Source organism: Pygocentrus nattereri, chromosome 9 (assembly GCF_015220715.1).
Source record: "Pygocentrus nattereri isolate fPygNat1 chromosome 9, fPygNat1.pri, whole genome shotgun sequence".
Taxonomy (NCBI): Eukaryota; Metazoa; Chordata; class Actinopteri; order Characiformes; family Serrasalmidae; genus Pygocentrus; species Pygocentrus nattereri.
The window spans coordinates 13,403,168-13,426,677 of record NC_051219.1 but is presented as its reverse complement, the minus strand read 5'-3'; the positions used below and the strand labels follow the sequence as shown (position 1 = coordinate 13,426,677).

General features: G+C 40.0%; 1 protein-coding gene and 1 pseudogene across 1 annotated transcript; one reads left to right on the top strand and one right to left on the bottom strand.

Moving 5' to 3' along the window:
* Positions 1–3,478: 3,478 nt before the first annotated feature.
* On the bottom strand, positions 3,479–22,766 carry LOC108435576 (transmembrane protein 184C-like). The gene is made up of 10 exons (XM_017711515.2): positions 22,502–22,766; positions 22,180–22,310; positions 18,036–18,072; positions 17,480–17,685; positions 13,895–13,969; positions 13,435–13,528; positions 12,422–12,534; positions 5,881–5,980; positions 5,586–5,757; positions 3,479–4,245 (listed from the first exon to the last, which is right to left on the bottom strand). Exons 1-10 carry the CDS (start codon positions 22,616–22,618, stop codon positions 3,965–3,967), a joined length of 1,326 nt encoding a protein of 441 aa, XP_017567004.1. The 5' UTR covers positions 22,619–22,766; the 3' UTR covers positions 3,479–3,964.
* On the top strand, positions 7,758–8,436 carry LOC119264001 (annotated as a pseudogene).
* Positions 22,767–23,510: the final 744 nt, after the last annotated feature.

Sequence of the window (23,510 nt, the reverse complement as noted above, 5' to 3'; positions counted from 1 at the left end):
ACTTGAAGTGTGTATCATTAGAGGTATAATCTGTGAAATACAGATATATGTGAAAATTCAAAACCCAGTTATGAGAAGTCAAATATAACACTTTGTCAGGCTGAAAGGGTAGTCGATCAGCTAACATGTTTGATCTCTCAAACTGGCTTCTTTAACTTTTCATGGAGCAACAAGGCAAATGTATTAGAAATCCTGGTCACTCAAAAAGACTTTGACAGTCTTCCTTTACTTTTGAGTTCCATTAGCCTGGAGTAAACGGAAAAGTAACTCTTGACTGTTTGCCTGCGTTTGGCCTGCGATGAAAGTTAATGAAAAATTAAGTGAAAATACTAAATAGTGTCATACTAAATGAAAATAAAAATAATGTAATTAATGAAGGGACATTAGCTGTCTTAATGTTCAGTTACATTACTTTGTCCTATCTTGGCAAATCTTATTAAATATGGTGTTCGTAAAAAGAATCACGCTGGTACTGGATGTTAAGAGAATTTACTAAACATTCTCGGCTGGCATGGCTCACACATGGACTGTTCTCAATATCACTTACTCTGGCTTGTTGTAGAACACATGTCCAAACTACAGGACCTCCTTGTGCTGAAATCAAGCGAGGACACAACATATTCCCTTAAAAACTCAATTAAAAGAATAAATTCTGTTATAGACTGATATATGAAACATGGGCAGCTACATACTTCAATAAATCATCATACAACCAGAAGTTGATAAGCACCAGAGGATGCTAAAGAAAAGAAAGTTAAATAAGAACATAGGGAGTGTAATGAACCACCAACCATCATGTGATTGCGTGGCACCAGTTGCCATTTACTGTAATAGTCTGTCAGGGTCAGTGTATCGATGGTGTCATGTAGCAGACTCAAACAGACCTACAATGTCCACTGCCAGCCTTTTCCATGGTCCAGAAGAATAGGTTAAAAGAGAGGGACGACTGAGGGCTTGGCACTCTTCAGCTAGCGGGTACTAGCCTTTCTTTGACAAGATCATCAATGTTAGGGCCCCAGTACAAATCACAGAAGTGTGGCTCTGTTCTTACGCATTGGTGGCTTTCATGACCTCTCATGCATTTCTGTAGGGACCACCAGACAGGAACCTCTGAAGACAAAGACCTTCTGCACACTAAGCTCATGTCATACACTACAATAACAGCACAGGTCTGGGTCCAGAACACAAGAGGTCAGCCACATACAACCTGTGCACACAGTGCAAGAAGATCAGGGCAGCCAACAGAAGCAGCAGCAATCTCATTGCAAGGTACGGTGGTCAGCACAGTGGACAGCAGGGCAGCGGACTTGTGTTCTGTGTCAGAGGTAGTAGGCGGTGACAATCATGAGCAACAATCAATTCTGTGATCCAGAGATATTGTAGTATGTAATCAAAACAAAGTAAATGAGTGGTCCATTAAGCTATTTGCATGCAAGCATGATTTGTCCCTTTTGTGGTCAGCAGTGTAGTTAAGGCCTAGTAGTCTGCATGGATTCGTGAAAACGCAGCACCCAGTCTATAATCTGACACACCTGTAAAAATTATAGTAGGCGGGTCTGGATCAAAAAATGGAAAAGGTGGGTCCGTTTATCAACAACTGTTTAGTGAAGCTCTCCTGAGCCTCTTCAGACCAAGCCCATCCAATCTCTGCTTGCAGGCATGCATTTAACTGCTCAACCACTGTGGCAAACTTAGGAATTAATTTATGGTATCATGATAGGAGCCCCAGGAAAGAATGGAACTGAACAGCATGAATTCCGTTTGCTGTTATTGTGTGGCCAAGAAAGTGCAGGCTGCGTTGCCTGAAACTGCATTTGTTTAGCTGCAGATCAGCATCTTTGAGACACTGAAGTAAAGCCTCCAGTGCTTGATTAGGTTCTTCCAGTGAACAACCCCAGACAATGATGTCATCAAAGTAGTTAGCCACATTTGGGCAGAGAGTAGATTTCCATTATGACTGCTTTATTTGGCTCATGCAGATGAACACATATATGGATCCCCTCTGACTTCGTTTGATCCACCATAATTGGATTGGTGTGCAAATCATTTGAACCATATTTTTTCATTCAAAATAGTACAGAGACAACACATCAAATATTGAAACTGAGACATTTTTATTGTTTTTTGAAAACTATGTGCCCATTTTGAATTTTTTGCCATCAATACATTTCAAAAAAGTTGTGACAGGGAAAAGCTGTGCAATGCTAAGCAAACACCTGGTGGGACATCTTGTATCTAATTAGGTTAATTGTCAACAGGTACATAACTAGGTATAAAAAGGATCATCCCAGAGAGGCTGTGAGTTGCAGAAGTGAAGATGGGGAGGGGATCACCACTCTGTGACAGACTGTGTGAGCAAATAGTGCAACAATTCAAGAATAAAGAGTTGCAACTTACAATAGCAAAGAGCTTGAGGATTTTATCTATGGTTAATAAAAGAATCAGAGAATCCAGAGAAACTTCTGTATGTGAAGGTTTCCAAAAAACAATATTTAAAGGCTGTGATGTCCGGGCCCTTAGCTGCATTAAAACAGATACTAATTCTGTAGTGGAAAACATTGCATGGGCTTCTGATAACCATCGCCTGAGAACACATTTCATCACTGCATCCACAAATGCAAGTTAAAACTCCATGTAAAGAAAGGAACCATGAAGGAAACAGGATTCAGAAATGTTGCCGCCCTCTTCAGGCCCAAGTTCATTTAACATGGACGGAGGCAAAGTGGAAAAGTGTCTTGTGGTCCAGTGAATCACAATTTTAAATTCTTTTTGAAAATAGTGGATGCCCAATTCTCCTGGCTAAAAAGGAGAAGGGGCCATTTGGTTTGTTGTCAGCACACAGCTCAAAAGCCAGCATTTATGATGGTTTGAGGGTGCCTTAGTGCATGCAGCATGGGTGACGCACATCTGTAAAGGCACCATTAATGCTACACGATATATGGATATGGAGCAACATATGCTGCCATCCAGATGACGTCTTTTTCAGCAAAGGCCTTGCTTACTTCAGCAAGACGATGCAATACCACATTTTGCACATATTACAACATGGCTCTATAATAAAAGAGTCCAGGGGCCAAATTTCTCCAGCCTGCAGTCCAGACATGTCACATACTGAAAACATTCAGTACATTATGAAAAGAAATATATGACAAATGAGACCCTCATCCCAAAACTGTTGAATTAACATAAAAAAGTGGTGTCAGGTCCGGCCGGTCTATAATTTAGAAAGAGTAAGAGTAATAGCACAGTGCGTGCTTTATTTTGAAATGTTGCAAAATCCACAGCAAAGGACTTAAACTTTACAAACAAATAAATAAATAAAAGTCTGATATATAATAAATTATATATATATATATATATATATATATATATATATATATAATAAATTATATATATATATATATATATATATATATATAATATTATATAATATATATATTATATATATATTAATATATATATATAAATATATTGTGATTCTCTGTATGATTATGCAGCCATGTGATACTGTTTATTGAAATACAAAATAGAAGTAAAACAGTACAGTATATTATGTATTATATAATTGTGGATACAGTATATTAGAATATAAGTGGTACCAACTCTACTCAGTCTGTTAGGAAACACACACACACACACACACACACACACACACACACACACACACACACACATACAATATCACATTTCAGAAATATCATGGCATATTTTTCAAAGCTTACAATAACCCTGTCATGTTATAACTCACAAAGCAAACATTATCACATAATACTGAACCTGCATTACTGCCAATTCAGCTGTTTCACAACTATTAATGTTCAAAAAAACAGCATTAAAAAAACACACACACACAAATATGCTCAGTTTGATGTATCCTTCACCTCTTTAACAATAAGTCTGATATTGTTTATGTGTAACTCAAACTTGCTGTTTTTGCATTTTCATTATGTGAGTGATCAGTGCTCTAAGACTTCACTCCTGTATTCTGACAGGTGGACGTGGGCACTGGGCAACTGTCACTCTTCCAGGAGGAGGGGTTAAAGCCGGCAGGGGCAGAGCGTGAGCGAGGCGTGTCTGTTTGTCCCAGTCCCTGGTACTGACCCTTTGGGGAGGCGGGGACAGAGAGGGGATCTACACCCAGGCGTTCATGAGATGACCCTGAGAGGAGGCCAGTGTGTTCGCCCTGAACGATGTCCGCTTCGGAACCAAAGAACAGTTTACGGGGACGTCCAAACACAGTACGACCTGCAGCAAAAACACACATACTTTAAAAACACCTTATACACACAATCAACAGATTTTAACTGCAACCAAGGTATGAAATACAGGGGGTCGTGAGGGAATACAGAATTCCTAATTAACCTCTTGGACCTCTTGAATGTCTTAAAATCAAAAATTCTGAGGGGGTTGCTGAAATCAAACTTATTGTGTTCTCCTTTAGGGAAACTTAGATGCTTAAGTATAAATTCAAGGAAACGTCATTGTTTAGCTGCTTCAGCCACAATCAGTGAGCTTCTGTCCTTGGTATTCCTAACTAACTAAAGACGCAGCACTGGTCAGCCTCAGGGTGGTGCTGTAGCGAATTGGTTCACCCATTTGGTTTTTATTGTCCTAGCAACTGTAACTATGCGTGGGATTCATCTGAAAAAAAATTTACAATATGCCTCAGTATATTTGTGAATCTGAAAACTTGATTTGGTGGAAAGAGTGAAATATTACTCATTTTTCAAACCAAAGAGAAAAGAGATGTTTAAGATCTCAATTAATGTGTGGAAAATTACACAGAACTAGAAAAAAGCTTTTCCAAAAGAAGAATCATTAAACCAAACATTTTGCTGCCATCGAAGCACTGCTATAGTGAGGGAGTTAGCAGCCAGCAAATACTGGAGTAGCCAACCAACATGGCACCCGCAGAATACCAGGGGGTATTTTGCACACTGACTACAACCTGACATTATATGTCCTGAATTACATATGAACATGCTTTTAAGGGCCTACCTTCTACACTTTCCAAGCACAAGAAACATAATTAAATTTAACAACACCATGAGCTGTATTACGTTTATGTCAAAAATGAAAGAGATTTTCATAAAACTAACTTGATACATTTTTGTTCTATGCAATTTCTTTCCACTGTCACTGAATTCTCTGAATTATGAGATTGTTTAGGAGCCAAAATATGTATTTTTCTATAGCTTTTGCAAGCTAGTACTGCTATGCTATGAAATGACAGACAAGTACATAAAATACCCCAAATAAACTAGCAAGATTTGTCAAGTGTGGCTGTTAAGTTGCATTGGTAGTAGTAAAGTACATTTTTGTGTAATTAAGGGTTAGGGTTACAGTAATTTCTGAAAACCCCATCTTTTTATCTTAAATCCAACTTAGACCCAGAGTTGCTAATATTGGCATGACACCAATTACAGAATGATACCCAACTTTTACCAGATGAATAACAATGTACAATGTACTCCAACCTACAACATGAATGAATGTATAGTCACTTAGAAATAGCCAAAACAAACTGCTTTAATTTTGATTTGGATGAGTGTGCATGATATGAAAAGAAGAAGGGAGATATGTACCCATGTTGCGAACTTGTTCTGAGATGTCAGCACGTATATCTGAGACATCCAACATGGCGAGGAAGGAGTCGAAACAGGAGCCTTCTTCATCCTCACGTACATACGGACGATAGCTGAAGCTGTAGTGATGCGCAATTGCAGCTAGGAACATCTCTATGCAGATAACAAAGTCCTACACACACACACACACACACACACACACACACACACACACACACACACACACACAGGACCATCAATACACTACAAGCACATGATACACTAATGTTGTGTTTCTCTAGTTTAATGTGTGTACCTGTAATCCTGTGGCAACAGCTTCCACACTTTCCCATTCCCATGTGTGCTTCTCAGAGATTACTCCAACCTTCACAAGAAAGGCAATGAGCACAGCCTGCCTGCAGAGGGCGATAGAGATACAATAATTATTTACAGTTTCCATCTTAGTGCATTTACACTTGGGCTTTTAGTGCAGGCTACTGAGGTATTTCACTACATCATATAAAAATACATCTATAAATACATGCCATTCATGCTAACTATATATAAGCACACTCACTGGTCACTTCGTCATAAAATCTGCCTTGTGCCTCCATGTTTTTGTACATTGTTTTGAATGTAATGAGATGACATTTCTCAAATTAGCATAAAAGGGGGGTTGTGGTGTGAAGAAGACAGCTGTACACTACTGTTCAAACTGTCCCAAAATGACAGAGAAATATGTAAAACATCAAGAATGTTATAATAACATGATCACGAATGACTCATATTTCAAAAGTGGAGATCTAATTTTATCTAATAAATAACTAAAACAGAAATTCACAAAATATCTTATTAATTAATAATGTCTTGCTATTCCAGAAACACAATATTGGATAATATTGTTCCTATAATATAAATTCATACTATTTAATCTGTACTGCATCTGTTATTATTGTATATACATCAACTAATTAAGGACAACTCATTCTAATCTTTTGAGCAGTATTGTATGTGTGAGCGTCAAGTTTACCGGGACAAATTCAAGTGTAATAATCCAAAACAGTGAGTAATATCACAGGTCATTCGTATTTGAAATCACAAAACAGGCTGGTCTAATTTTAATCTAATTGTAATCTAACTGTCTTTATCTATTTTCCCTTCTTGTTTACCTTCCTCATTGGCTCTGGCCATGTGTTTTCGCTTGTTTTGGTTTTCCCACTCTACCTTAGCCCTTGTGTGTAACTCCACCCTTTAATAGTTGCCTGAGCTCACTTGATCCTAGCTTCACCTGAGGCCTTCACCTAGCCTAAAGCCTCACCTGAGGCCTCCGCCCAGCCCAAGCCTCACCACAGGCCTCTGCCCCACCATGCTTGTGCTCAACTACACAGCACCACGCAGTGTCCTGGAGAGCACTCAACTCCAAATTGCAGCTCAGTGTTGTCAGTTGTAATAAACAGCTAACTTTGGCATCATGTAGCCTCTGAAGTGCTGTTGCACCAACTTTATTGCATACACGAGAAGCTGACGCTCACCAACTGTAGTACTTCTCAAATCAAGCAATAATTTAGCAGTACAACAAACGGAAAAAAACGGCACTATTTACACAAGTATTTTGCCCTATTCAGCTTCTGGCTTGTTGATCTGCCAATTAAATAATTCTATATATGTTGTGGTGGCTGCCATATGCTCCATTTAGACAGAGAGGGATCTTTGGGTGGTGTGTACAGTCTGCATCATATTTGTGCTAAATAAAGGAGCATTTTTCAGTCTAATTATGGCCTCTTCTGACTCTTCTTCTACACAATGTCATATTTTACAAGGAACATGTTTACATGTTTTAGTGTCTGCTTAATTGGGGTACTTAGTGTTTTTAAGAAGCTTGAAGACCAGTTAACGCATGGACACTTTGTCAAGCAGTGGTTTCTTCTAGTGCTCTGTAAAAAGGAAGTGACTCACTGTAGCACATCCATTGTGCTTTTAAGTTAGTAGTGTTTTAGCTTCACCTGTGCTGGTCCTAACAGACCAATGATAGACTGCCTCATTTCTCCACTGGAGTATTTCACTACTGTATGACCAAATCATACACAGTGTAGACTGCAATCATCTGATGAAAAGAAAGAAAACATATCATGTTGATCCCTCATTTCTCTGCTTTTTTTTTATCCTCAGGGCCAACAGCGTCCACAAGACACCATGTCAAGGGGAAAGGAGATTGTGGCCATTTCTCTGGCTCTGACAGGCTGAATTACTGCTGTTATTGCCTGTGTTCTGCCTATGTGGAAGGTCTCAGCTGTAAGTGATGCTGGTACTGGCAGAGCCCCAATCTGGGAGGGCCTCTGGATGATCTGTGTTGTGCAGAGCACTGGACAGATACAGTGTACGGTCTACAACTCCATGCAGGCTCTACCTTCAGACCTGCAGGTAGCCAGAGACATGAATGTCGTCGCCATCATCACAGCTCTGCTGCCTTTGACGCTCTCCTTTATGGGTGCAAACTGCACTGACTGTGTTAAGGACAAAGCAAATGTCATGATAATCTCTGGGGTCTTCTTCATTATTGCTGGTTGTCTGGTGCTCATTTCTACATCCTGGACAAGGAACACCACCATCCAGGATTCACGGCACAGTGATGTTGGAGCATCACTCCACTTTGACTTTGTAGCTGCTGTTCTGCTCATCACTGGAGGGCTCGTGCTACGTTGCACTGGCTTTCCATGAGATAGGAGGTAAAAGGATTTGACAGGAAGCAGTATGTTGAGCACTTAGATGCTCAGTATTTGTTTCGTGATGTATTTCCTGCAAGCTTTTAGAGTTGCATAATGTGCCATTCTGGATTTTCATTTTAGCCTATTTTAATGACTGTTCTAAAATATGTTTAATATGGACTTATAATTCAGGTCGGCTAGCCAGTGTGGTGATTTAAGCATACAGATCAGTGATTTTTTAATTTTTAAAATCATTATTATTATTATTGTTATTTTTCTGTCATGTTGATTCCTATGCGGAGGTGAGGGGACTTTAATCTGCTTAATAAGTGTCTTTTGTTCATCCGATTTCTATTGATTTCTACTAATTGCCACTAGTTTGATATGCTAAAATCAAACTAACAATGATGCACATGCCTGTTTTATCGCAGCTTCTAAACTAGCAAAAGCATTTAAGCTCGTAACAGCCATTTAAGTTTTTTTTTTTCCATTTTTCTGCACAACATTTTACATTAAAAAGCCTGTATAACTATGCTGTATTTATGTTTACTTAATTTACTTTATTTTAAACACATCACACAATGCCATATACTGCATATATGATTTTTACAAAAAAAAAAGTCACATATGCTGTTTTTATTTGTCAGGTCTCAAAAAACTTGTATTTATTTTTGGTTATAATAGTCATTATAAAATCTTTATAAGCCATTAGACTTACTAAAAGCCTAAAAGGCCCTACACATTCTCCTCTGCATATATTAAATCAATATTTTCAGATTGTGGACCAAGTAACCAAAACCCCAAAATTCTTATTTTTGCAAAAAAGCCTGCCTTAAAAAATATTCTTAGAGCTGTTAATGACTTTTCATGGCTCAAAATCTCATTTTCTTTAATGCAGCACTGTGCAGTGGACTTGGGAAACTTGAATCTGACTCTGAGGACACTTCTGTCACTAGTGCAGTACAACAAAAATAATTCAGCACAGTGGATGCTTCCTTATAGCTACAAACTGCTGAGCTGTCCTTTCTTCAGGAATCTTTCAGTATCAGCCATCCTCACACTGATTTCTCTTCTTAAGCTTTTTAGGCTCAAGTTAGGAGAGTGTTTGGCTATTTCTAAAAGTTTGGGGCCCCTTGACAACATGTTTTTAAAAAACGTGAAGTAAAGACAGCCCAGTGTGCTCATTTTGTCAACCAGTGGTTTTCTCTGGGGTTCCATGAGGCAGTACATCAACACATAAAAAACACCTAGAGGTGGGTAGACTGGTCTAAAATTGACGGTTGATGTGATATATATCATTGGCAGTATGGCAGGTCTGGCTTATTTAGTATAATGTGGTGTGCCTATTTCTAAACTTTTGGGGCCCCTTCACAACATGTTTTTAAAACTTTAAAGTAAAGACCAGCCCATGTGTGCATTTTCACAAACAGTGGTTTCCTTTGGGGTTTCAATGAAGAGGCAGTACATTTACAGCGAAAACACACACACACACACACACACACACACACACACACACACACACACACACACACACGTGGGTAGAAGAGTCTAATCCCACACTATTTTTAAAACTTTAAAATATTGTTACTTCAGAAAACAGTGGCTTAATTAGAAATAAAATAGCATAGAATCTTGTAAAGTGATTTAGAAATGATCAGATACAGTATTAGGCTGGATTATGCCTGGTTTACTGTATAAGTATCCTTTCTTCCTGTTAGCTGGAGTATAATTGGTACAGTAAGCACAAAACCACAAGCTGGTTTAGTATACTCAGGTTTCAACATGCACTTTCAGCTGAAACATTTTGGGTAAAACCTAATTAAACAATTAACAAATAAAGTTACAGGGTATCCGTTTATAGAACTTAAATATGATTTCAAAGGAAGGCATGCTATTTTATATATATAGAGATAGTGAATAAATAGGGAAGTTATGGATGTTTGTTTTTATGTTTATTTGAATTATGAATGACTATTCTAATGTATATTGTGATAAACTCACTGCTGAGGTTAATTGTTTAAAATACTGCCTAAAACTTTCACACAGTACTGTAAACTGTCCCTTCATTATGCTAGTTATGCTTTATTGTGCTGCCTGTCACTATAGCTTAAAAACGATAGAAACAGAAACGTAAATCAGAAGTCAGGACATCACTGGGGTTGTCTTAAAGTTAGGACGGCATTTAGGAAATTCTGTCTAGTTAGGGCAGGGTGTATACTGCCTTCCGCCCAATGACAGATGGGACCCCCCGTGACCCTGAGGGAGAAGCGGCTTAGAAAATGTGCGTGTCAACTTGGGGTGCTTCTGTAACACCATTCTCTTATCTGGAGGTAGGAACTTAGGAAATACTGTCCTGTAACGTCTAAATTAAGCAGTAACTGAAGTTGTCATTGTGACTATTCAGATAAGATTTCAGAGTTAGGATGTTTCTGTAATACGGCCCCAGATGAGATGTTGATGTGAAGTAATTTAGGGTTCTGTGAGAAGTTCATCTCCAGAGAAAGACCATAACACAACCCCTGTGCTTTTAATATATTAGTGGTTTTCTCAGTCGTGTTTCTCTCTGCCTTTCTGCCCACATAGACACAGTTCATAAATGACTGGATGCATGCTTCTGAAACCTTTTCTCCTTTTTTTTAACACCACTTTCCAATATGCTAACATTCTCACTCAAATAGTCAAATAGTTTGAGGAAACTGATTGCATGGCACCATTTAAGTTCAATAACTTGACCATAAATAATTCAGCTAAGTAGTACTAACAAAACACATTTCATTGCTGTATACATTTAAGTAAATAAAGTGAATTGTGCTGTTCATCTATGGTGTCGTAATACACTACACAGCCAAGAGTATGACTGATTTCAGACGTTTTATGCCCATTGCTAACAGGTGTATAAAATCAAGCACATAGCCTTGCATTCTCCATAAACAAACACTGGCAATAACGTTGGCCTTACTGCCAAGTGAAATTTACATCCTGCTAGAGCTGCCCTTGTCTACTATAAGCACTGTAATTGTGAGGAGCTTCATGAAAAGAGTTTCCATTGTCGAGCAGCTGCACACAAGCCTAAGATCACTATGTGCAATAACAAGCATCGGCTGGAGTGGTGTAAAGCACACCAACACTGGACACTGGAGCAGTGAAAATGTGTATTCTGAAGTGATGAACCACATTTCACTATCTGGCAGTCTGAATACAATCTAGGTTTGATGGATGCCAGGAGAACACTACCGGCACGTTAGACAATTTATGCTTCCTTTGGGGCAACGGTTCAGAGAAGACCCTTTCCTGCTCCATGGTGTGAAGATGTCCAACAAGCTCATATAGATGTGATGGTAAGGTATACATACGTTTGGCCATATAGTGTAGCAGTAACAACCCGTTCAACTCATCCACTAATTAGTGAAGCCTTCATGATGCAAGGAAGGCTCTCCAGACTGATTAGAATCCATAACCCCAAAAACCAGTCAAAAACAGTCCAAAGGCCAAAACACTAGAAAAATCCAAAACACTAGAAAAATCCAAAACCAGCAAAAACACCAAAGGGAGATGCAAAGCAGAGTCAAAGAGTACAGAAAAGGGTCAAAGCAATCCAAAACCATAAACAATGAGAAGGCAAGGCTTGGTATGTAGGTAAACTGACAATACTTCACACTGAGTGCATGTACTGAAGGTCCTTAAATAGTCAGGTGAAATGAGCTGCAGGTGAGGGGTCAGGGTGCAACGAGGGAGAATGTCAGTATTCAGGAGAGGCTGACCTCTGGTGGTGAGGACGAGTATTACACCTGACACGTGAGCTGAATTTAGCGTTAGGTCGGGAAAATGCTAAACTTTGTAGAGCTCTATAGAACACCAGGAACTGAGTTTAACACCTATAAAATAGGTAGGTGGACCTCACAAAATGGCCAGTGAGTGGAAGTAAACAGAAGGTTTTGCCAGTGAGTGGAAGTAAACAGGTTTTGCCAACAAAGTGAACACAGCTCAATGAATACATGCTGTCCATCAATTCAAATGGGCAAGTTAGCAGCTGACAAAAAAGAGCTGGTGACTCAAGCTGGTCCTGAACTGAAATCCAGTCATATTTTAAAGAAAAGCTCAAAAAGCACAAACAACCAACCACAACACGTGTGAAATGAGCATGTAACATACCAGAAGGAGGCAAACACCACCATTTTAACACAGAGGAATTTCCCAACAGGCCTCAGAGGGCTCAGCTCTTCTCTCAGAGTGCGGTAGAACAGCAGCAGACAGTACATGGCAAACTAAAACACACACACACACACACACACAAACACAGTATTGCATTACTTGTAAAGACCTTCTTCTCAAGTGATATTGAAACAAAATAACTGTAACTTTGTAAGTTGTAAGTTAAAGCTGAACAGATCATTGCTGCCTTCAAGTTCTGTAAGAAATATTGTAATTACAATACAAGTGCACATCAACGCCACCTCAGTGCTATAATCACTGGTAGGATTTTCTATAAGCAAGAACTTTTCAAGTAAAGTGTGTGTTATTGAAACAGTCATAGTAGCTGCTGATATTCGTACTGTGAACTTGTTGCATTCAATTATTTAGCAGTCACACATGAACACGGACGAATAAAGTCTTTTTACTATCAACCACGTACAAAAAACAAAGGTACGAGCATATCGCTGCTGTCGGAACAAAATGGTAAAACATGCTTTACTTTTAATGTAATGTCACTGGAACAAGACATTTTTCCAAGTAACTTTAGGTGATTGTTTTTTGTCCGTTCATCATGAAATTTACACACAATGTGAAAGGCAACAGAAATTTTCAAACTATGTCAAAAACTGAAAAAAATGGAGATGCGAGTTTTTGTTCCGACAGCAGCGATATGCTATGCAGATCAACGCTTCTAATAATAAAAAACACACTGAGCATACTCTATTTATCATTTAGTTCCTTTAACACAACTGTTTAATAATAGAAAAAAAAAAATGTGTTTTTATATATAAAGCAGTTAGACAGCTATGAGGCCCTGCACAAAAGAACTGCATATGTCCTGTTTTGACTCAAGGAGGAGAAAGTACAATAGGTCCATAGTAGGGAATCCAGCTAACTATTTATATGAAAGACATGCTTCATGAATAATTCACATTCACATGTGCAGACGCATAAAAAGGCAGAATGAGTACCAGCTGCGAGGCATTGTTGATGATGACGAGGTAAGTCCAGGCGTTACTGAAGCTGAAGTTTGCTTCATCATAGACACCACACAACTGACACACACTATAAAAAGAGAATAAACACTGTCACAAGTGTGTACATGACTTTCTGTACGTCCAGTGTGCACTAGTGCAACATGTATATGTGTACTGACAAAACTGGAATCAGCACATTTTTGCTCCAAACACACAATTAACAACTGGCAATCTGGCAACCTATTATTGGTTTTGTTCGGCCTGTTTTCTGGTGTATGATGTACATAGGCCAAAGCATGTATATGTGAATGCTGCTGCAACATGTATCAAAATGTTGTAGCATGATTGTACATTTTATTTAGATGGATGCAATGGATTTTTCATTCACTGCTGAGTGAATTAGCTAATCGATGCTAAATTACTAACTACGCCAACATGTAAGATCTTCTCTTACAGCGCTACGACTGTAGTGACAGGTCTGACAGCGGTGTACTGCAGAACTCCCAGCTTGCACCTGAATAGAAGAACCCTGTAGATAGAAAGAACATACAGGTCATTTCATGTGGCACTGCTGTAGGAGAACTGCTCTGTTCCTCACTGCATCTCATCTCATACACAAACTGAAAGCAACTTTTACCCCTGACCTCACATATCTGGCAGCTAAAACATCTACAGCAATCACAGCAGAGAATTACTTTGACGAGAACCAATCAGTCCTGAACTCTCATAATTTAGTCCTTTTATGGGTATGTTGTCTTGGAACCGTTACACTACACTTGTCTGTGGTAGAGCTTGAAATATCTGTCTAAACATAACAGGACTATTCGTACTGGGTCTGGTCAGGAGTTTCTCACAGCCTGTTTATTTTTCCTCCTTATTTTACTACCTTAAAGCTGTCCATTCAGGGATTTGGAGACCTCTATGGAACTGTGTGATTGCACAAAACATACAGGAGAACAATCTGTAATGTCGGCTCAGAGGAAGAAGGTTGTGTCTTCCCAGGATGTGAGTGAATTATTATTCCCAGGATGTGAGTGATTATCAATCATCATGTCTTCCTCACTATAATGTTGTATTTGAGACAGAAACTTTGAGATGGATATTCCTTTTGAGCCTGACAGTTTGACGTTAATATTAAAAAATGTATGACATGATCTGAAAAACTTTCACAAAATCTGACTCGACACCTCTGACTTTTTAATTATTATTTCAGGCTTTACAGGCCGACTTGCAGCAGAACACAGCCACCATATTTTTTCCTCCTGACTCAATAATGCTATATCTGTCTGATATAACCAAAAAATGTTCATAGCGCAGCCTCAAACAGTTTGTTATTATTTTTTCCCTCCGGTTTCCTCCAATTTAGCTGGTCAATTTCCTCTCAATAGTACTATCTCACACAATGCTAACAACCTAGGTGGGTAAAGGCTAGCATGTGAAGGCAGGCATTCAGGGATTCCCATGTTGGAATACTGGCTACTCCAGTGGCTACTCTAACTCACTTGCTATAGCAGCGCTCATGCAGCTTCAGTGGCAACAAAATGTTCGGTTTAACGATTCTTCTTTTGGAAATGCTCTCTTCTAGTTTGGTAATGCCGTCTTCCACACATTAATTGAGCATACATATCTCCTCTTTTTCCGTCGGTTTGAGAAATGAGTAACACCATTTCCACCTCTCTGAAAATTGGGAAATTGAGTTCTCAGATTTACAAAAATGCAGCAGCACATTGTAGAGTTTGTCAGAGGTGTTCTGGGAGTTGCTAGACTATCAACTGAGTGAACGAATATACTACAGCACCACCTTGAGGCAGACCAGTGCTGCAGCTCTAGGTAGTGTAAGAATATCAAGGACAAAAGCTTGCCGATTGTAGGCGAAGTGGCTAGGTGAAGAGATTGTATCTGAGGGTCTATTTTTCCTGTAACAAACAGCATAAAGTTTATTTTCAGGGACCCCCAGATTTTTGATTGTGAGACATTCTGGGGGTCCCAGAAACCTCCAGAATGTCCTGTATTTAATACCAGAGTGGAACCCTCAGGGCCTTCTAGACTTTTAAGGAATGGTCAAAGTTTTCTGTGAAATGGAACGCCGTCTGTGATTTGTCTATAACCCCGATTCCAATGAAGTTGGGACGTTGTGTAAAACATAAATAAAAACCGAATACGATGATTTGCAAATCCTTTTCAACCTATATTCAATTGAATACACTACAAAGACAAGATATTTAATGTTCAAATGGATAAACTTTATTTGTACTTTTTTGTAAATATTCACTCATTTTGAATTCCAAAAAAGTTGGGACAGGGGCGTGTTTACCACTGTGTTACATCAGCTTTCCTTTTAACAACACTCAATAAGCGTTTGGGAACTGAGGACACTAATTGTTGAAGCTTTGTAGGTGGAATTCTTTCCCATTCTTGCTTGATGTACAACTTCAGCTGCTCAACAGTCCGGGGTCTCCGTTGTCATATTTTGCGCTTCATAATGTGCCACACATTTTCAATGGGAGACGGGTCTGGACTGCAGGCAGGCCAGTCTAGTACCCGTACTCTTTTACTACGAAGTCACGCTGTTGTAACACGTGAACTTGCTGAAATAAGCAGGACATCCCTGAAAAAGACGCTGCTTGGATGGCAGCATATGTTGCTCCAAAACCTGTATGTACCTTTCAGCATTAATGGTGCCTTCACAGATGTGCAAGTTACCCCTGCCATGGGCACTAACACCCCCCCACACCATCAGAGATGCTGGCTTTTGAACTTTGTGCTGAAAACAATCCAGACAGTCCTTTTCCTCTTTGGCCCAGAGGACACGACGTGGGGACTCATCAGACCACAGGACACTTTTCCACTTTGCGTCAGTCCATCTCAGATGAGCTCGGGCCCAGAGAAGCCGGCGGCGTTTCTGGGTGGTGTTGATATGTGGCTTCGCTTTGCATGGCGGAGTTTTAACTTGCACTTGTAGATGGAGCGACGAACTGTGTTCACTGACAGTGGTTTTCTGAAGTGTTCCTGAGCCCATGTGATAATATCCGTTACAGAATGATATGGGTTTTTAATGCAGTGCTGCCTGAGGGATCGAAGGTCACGGGCATCCAATGTTAATTTTCTACCTTGCTGCTTACTTGCAGAGATTTCTCCAGATTCTCTGAATCTTTTGATGATATTATGGACTGTAGATGATGAAATCCCTAAATTCCTTGCAATTGCACGTTGAGAAAAGTTGCTCTTAAACTGTTGGACTATTTGCTCACGCAGTTGTTCACAAAGTGGATGCTAACTTTCAGGGATGCTCACTTTATACCCAATCATGACACTCACCTCTTTCTAATTAACCTGTTCACCTGTGGAATGTTCAAAACAGGTGTTTTTTTGAGCATTCCTCAACTTTCCCAGTCTTTTGTTGCCCCTGTCCCAACCTTATTGGAACGTGTTGCAGGCATCAAATTCAAAATGCGTGAACATTTGCAAAAAACAATAATAAAAAATAATAAAAGTTCATCCTTTTGAACATTAAATATATTGTCTTTGTAGTGTATTCAATTGAATATAGGTTGAAAAGGATTTGCAAATCATTGTATTCTGTTTTTATTTGTTTTACACAACGTCCCAACTTCATAGGAATTGGGGTTGTAGAACGTCCAAGAATGTTAATGTAAATCCCTGTTATCTTAGTGTTAACAATTTTTCTGTGTGAAATCTAATCTAAAAATATGCATAGATCTACACTAGCTTCTGACCTGATGCATAATGATGTGTAATGGCAGTAAAAGCGTATTTCACGCACTAGAGCACATGATTTTTGAACAGTGTTTTTATAAACCATGCATAAACAAATGCTGAGAACTACAGAGCTAATTCAGAAAGAAATTTATAAATAAATAAAATGTATAAATCTCCAGTTTTGTTTGGTCTCATTTGGCAGTGGACAGAATTTTTTCAGCAGGTTACAGTCAGGATTTGGCAGAATGTTCTAGGGTTCAGTTATAAACTTCTGGCTCAATTAAAGCTCTAGCATGTTTATTTGTGTGCATTTACTCACTCTCCCATGGCCCATGGTGGGCAGCAGCAGAAAGGGGGCAGTAGTGAGCGCTGCTCTTGCACCTCTAAAATAAGTGGCAGGCTCGGGTACTGTGTCTCCAAGAAGTTCAGCAGGAACATCAGGAAGTTGTAGATGACGTATGCTTCATAGCACTCACGACATGTGTCCACATAGATGGCTATGGTGGGATACTTCAGAGCAATCCACTGCAAGATATTGGAATTATATCAGTATTGCTGGACTACTATGCTAAAAAGTCTGTATTTTATTCATTTCACTACATTTCTAACCCTCTACAAATAGGTATGTTACATTTCAATGCTAATCCAGGAAATTTCAGTCCCAATTTCTAAATTTTATAAATATTTATCAAAATAGGCAGTTATGTACATGAAAAATACTGGATATCAGCATCATCCCAGATGAATTCAGATCATCCTGGTGCATCCCTACTACTTTTCATATGGCCTATAATGGTCTGCTTCAACATACTTCAAAAGTAGATGTATATGCAGAAACAAAAGAGTGAGGAAAAGTAGCTGACTAGGTTACTTACACTGTCTAAGCTGTAAATTGGCACCATCCATAATATTCTTAAAAGAAAAAGAAAACATAGATATGCATTATTTGACAGGAGTGCACATTATATAATTTCTTAACTGTTATTGCAATATTGGCCTTTGGTATACTGAGAGCTTATTCATGGGAATCTGAATTATTATGGAGAAAATTTATTCTGTACATTTCACAAAGCAAAAATTAAAATTAAAATCTTTAACATGCTGCTTCTGTTTGTTTAACCAGTTAAAATGGTAAATTATTCCAATCATTTTAGAAATATTATTATAGATATTTTAATGTGCTCGCTCAAGAAGCATGTTTCCGGATCATTAAAGCCCAAGCCCACATCAGAAAGATTTTGGATATAGTTATGCTCTTATGCTCAGGTGCATAGCTGAGTGTCTTCTGCATAGCTATGGAAGTTGACTCCATTATCATTGATGATGTGGCTGAGTGGCAGCATACATAATTTAAAAAAGGACTGGCCCAAGGATGGAGCCTTGTGGTACACCACAGCTAATGTCATGCTTTCTGGATACAAATTCAACAAAGGTAACAACAGATATGTGTGAAAGTTTTATATACACAACAAGTTTTCAATTCAGTGTAAAAGTAAATAGGGATCTACAGGGGCAAATGTAGCACTCAAAAAGGTCCAAAAAGGACCGTGAATCATACTTTAGTCTCGTTAGTATTCAGTCTGATGTAATTAACTACTTTTACCAAGGCTGTTTATGTACCATGAACTGATGTATAGCTTGACTGAAATTTTTCATAGATGATGTAATTTTTGAGAAGAAAAACATTAAGATGTTTATGTACCACTTCCTCTATTATTTTCTCCAATTAAGGACAGATCTAAAATGTTATTATGTATATTGTACGTCATTATTCATGATACAAGAGTTGCACATTCTAAAATGGTTCTTTGATGGTTCTTTAGTAAAGGTAGCGGTTCTATATAGAACCACGAAGACTCAAAGAACCATATGAATGCATAAGTAGTTCCTTACATGGTTAAACAGTTCTGATGTGTGATGGAAAACTAGATGTATATGGTTCTTTAAGGAACCCTTTTAAAAATGATTCTGTATAGCACGAAAAGGGGAGTTAATGAACCCATTTTCAGTGCTATATAGAACACTTTTTGCTAAGAGTGTATATTTAAAACTATGCTACAGAGGCCATCAAATACCTGTTTAAAAACAGTCCAATGCCCATGTAATGGACTTTATCTGAGAAATAACAGAATGGAGTTTGACTTAAATTTTAATAAAAGCTCCCTGGTCAGTAGACTGTTAGCCCTAATACACCACTAACCACAAAATGAATGCTAGATCAAATGTCAATTATTTTATTTAAAAAAAAAAGAATTCCTCACATTTTGCCGAGGTTTCTTTGGTGGTTTCAGGGTTAAATGTGTCAGTAATTTGTCCGGAGAAGTACTGTTGTCTCTCATTGTGCACTGCCTTGTTATACAAATCTGTGGAGGTTTCAGGATTTCATAGTGTACTGTCAGTTTAGTCTTATTTAGTCACTTATTTCTACAACAACCTCTTTAAAGTCCCTATGACAGTTCAGTTAATCAATCCACCATTAAATTAAACCCATGCAATGGCTGGAGCACAGCGAGTCAGGAACCAAACCCATGCTCTTCTGACTGTATTCTGCAAATCAATGAGCTATGATCTACTGATGAGCTACTGATCATGCAAAACCAAGGACATCAGGCAGGAAAGGAAGCTTCATTCGACTATTCAGATACGACCAAAGACACGGCCCATTCTGCTAATCAAAGCTGAATGACAACTCACAGCTGAAACTCTATACAGCTGGCGCTTTAAGTGTGATTGAATCTGAGACTCTGCTTCAGCTCGGAGCAAACAAACCGCCAGCAACCTTGAGCTCGAATGTGAAAGACGACATTAATGTTTCTTTTCAAAAAGGTCAAATACAACCATCTACTGCACACAGATACCATAAATACCTTCAGATTGACGGGACCCTTTAACAATGAAGAAGAACCCTTTAATCATGCAAAGGGTTCTTTGAGTGTTCATGCTTCTATATAAAACCATTTTCTCTAAGATGTTTTCTCTAAGATTCAAAGAACCCTTGAAGGACCTTCCTTTTTAAGTGTCTAGTTGTACACATGTGCCTTCAATCACTGTATTTTTTACTGTGCGCTGGGAACATCATGATCATCCTCAGATATTCCTGGCGGGTTCTTTTGGGTATTCTGATGGTCCATAAGTATTTGGACATATTATTATTTTAGCTGTTTACCACAGCACATTGGAGTTTATATTACCTTAATTACAAAAACACCTAAAGAATATAGCTTGAGGTGTAGACTTTCAGCTTAGTTTCATGGTATTTGCCTCCAAATCCAAACAGTGTCTGAATTACAAACATTTTCATACCTAGATGTCAGCTGTTCCATAAATAAAGATGGTAGATGATGTAATCCACTGAAAAGCCTCAAATAAATACAAAAAAATATCTTATAAGCCTATACAGTTCTGGAACAACGTTTTAGGGACAGATTAAAGATCAACTAGTACCTTAAATGATGGGAAGAGAAGAGAATGGAGAAGGTAAAGAACTGCTCATGATCCAAAGCATACCACCTCAGCTGTCAAGCATGGTGGAGGTAGTCTAGTGACATGGGTGTGTATGGCTGATGGTGGAGGTAGTGTAAAGGCATGGGTGTGTATGGCTGATGGTGGAGGCAGTGTAAAGGCACTGGTGTGTATGGCTGATGGTGGAGGTAGTGTAAAGGCACGGGTGCGTATGGCTGATGGTGGAGGTAGTGTAAAGGCATGGGTGTGTATGGCTGATGGTGGAGGTAGTGTAAAGGCATGGGTGTGTATGGCTGGTGGTGGAGGTAGTGTAGTGACATGGGTGTGTATGGCTGACGGTGGAGGTAGTGTAAAGGCATGGGTGTGTATGGCTGATGGTGGAGGTAGTGTAAAGGCATGGGTGTGTATGGCTGATGGTGGAGGTTGTGTAAAGGCATGGGTGTGTATGGCTGATGGTGGAGGTTGCGTAAAGGCATGGGTGCGTATGGCTGATGGTGGAGGTAGTGTAAAGGCATGGGTGTGTATGGCTGATGGTGGAGGTTGCGTAAAGGCATGGGTGCGTATGGCTGATGGTGGAGGTAGTGTAAAGGCACGGGTGCGTATGGCTGATGGTGGAGGTTGCGTAAAGGCATGGGTGCGTATGGCTGCCAATGGAGAACTTGTTCTCTTGTATATGATGTGACTGCTGACATAATGAGCAGGCTGAATTCTGTGGATAGGGCTATAGCCTCTGCTGATTCAGCCAAATAGACAGATGGACAGAGGGACAATGACCCAACACATACTGCACAAGCAATGCAAGATGATTCAAGGCAAAGAAGTGGAACGTTCCGCACCGAGCAAATCAGTTACCTGACCTCAAGTGAGGATACACTTACTGAAGGCAAAACTGAAGATGAAACTGAAGATATCTGAAGATTTCAGTCATCGACTGCAAACGATATGCAATCAAAAATGGGTGGCTATGTTTGAGAATGGCTGTAATTTCTACCCTGCTGACCTGATTTGGATGTAAATAACCGCAAATTAAAGCTAACAATGTGCATTTTGGGATCGTTTCAACTCCAATATGCTGCTGTAGACAGCTAAAATAACAATAACATCCAAATGTTCATGGATCTGACTGTCAAAATAATCCAGTGCAATCTTGAACATTGTTGCATTAGTAGTTCACTAATTATATAAGTTATAATATATTGCATATCACAGTAATACGGTATATTATAGCAGTAGCCTTTACTAACATACTGGTCAGCCCTATCTGAGGCAACACTGTGAAAGAAAAATTCTCTGGACTGTCTTCCTCACTATCATGTCTCTGTTGGGCAAACACATCACTCCAGCAGCTCCAGCGGGATCTAATTCCGTTCACAGCTGAGCCTCAGTTTACTCAGCCGATTCAGCACAGCCACCCACATCTACACACACCATGCCCAGTTTTCTAAACATAGGATGCTCATACTGTCTCTAGAACAGACTCCACTACCCAGAGGCACCTGCTGTGAGAAGAGAGCTGGTTCAGAAACATGAATGAACATGAATGTGTGAGAGCTGCACCTGATGATAGGCTTCTGTAGCTCAGGCTGTGTGTAGTGCACCAGGTGCTGGAGGATGCCCCACAGCGAGATGGGAATGGTCAGGAACACAAACACACCCGCGATGAACCACGCCTTAGTGTGTGTGCCAACCTGCAACACACACACACACACCCACACCCACACACACACACACACACACACACACACAGATCAATGACAGTAAACCAGAGAAATGAGGCTTCAGTGTTGCTCCCACAGCCACAGTGTGTATATTCAGGGTTCTGCTCGCGGGTTTCTCTCTAATAATCTGCATATTCACGACCCCCCGTTCTGAGACACACCTCCGCCCTGTGGAGCTCCCACGCGCCCAGGGGCAAGGCCACGGCCACGAGCAGCGCATACACGAGCACGACGAGCGGCCGGATCCAGCGTCGCCAGTTTCCGCACGCGCACGGCATCTTGTCCCGACGATGAAAACAGACGCGCGCGCGCGCACGCGTTACCGCCCTTCTCCGGTCATCCTGCGCGAGCGGTCCGCTTTTGCGCTGAAGCTCCGAGCGGAAGCGCTGCTGACGTATGGCGCGCGGAGAGCAGCGGAGGGGGGCGGGGCGCGAGCTCCGTGCGCGCTGGGGGAAACGGCGCGGGAGCGCGCGAGAATCTCCGCTCCGGTCACGGCAGATGAACAGACGGATTTAGGCGTTATGTAACACAGACGATCGCACACAGGAGTCCGTTCTTACTCGGTTCTACTGTGATTTGAATCTAGAGCCCGTGTTCAGGTGTTTTCTGTGCTCGTCTGTTTTGGCAGGGTCTCCTCTTTTCCTCCCGCTTTATTCTGTTCTTTTCTCTTTTAATCTATTTCATCTGTTTTTTATCTGTTTTAATCCGCTCGGTTCTGTCCCACTGTACCGTGTTCCTTTCAGTTCTAGGTAGAGAGAGGGGGCTGGTGTATAATAAAGGGGGGGGGGGGCGCACAGTGGAAGAGCATAAGAGCGAAAGTGAGAGACAGAAATAAGGAGTCAGTGAGAGAAACATGGAGAGAGAGAGAGAGAGAGAGAGAGAGAGAGAGAGAGAGAGAGAGAGAGAGAGAGAAATGAGTGAGAGAAACATGGAGACAGCGAGAGAGAGAAAAGGAGACAGAGACAGAGAGAGAGATGGAGAGAGAGAGAGGAATAAAGTGAGAAAACATGGAGATAGATAGAAAGAGCGAGAGGGGGGCAGATAGACAGTGAGGAGAGTAAGAGAGAGAGAGAGAGAGAGAGAGAGAGAGACAGTGAGGAGAGGGTGGTAGGCAGTAAGTGAGTGAAAGAGAGATGCAGACAGTCAGAGAGATAGAAATAAACAAAGTGA

Coding starts and splice junctions, on each gene's coding strand:
- LOC108435576 (XM_017711515.2), bottom strand. CDS start 22,618: ATGCCGTGCGCGTGCGGAAACTGGCGACGCTGGATCCGGCCGCTCGTC. Junction 22,311..22,501: donor GGGAGCTCCACAGGGCGGAG/GTGTGTCTCAGA, acceptor TGTGTGTTGCAG/GTTGGCACACACACTAAGGC. Junction 5,981..12,421: donor GTGGTGTTTGCCTCCTTCTG/GTATGTTACATG, acceptor CGCCCTCTGCAG/GCAGGCTGTGCTCATTGCCT.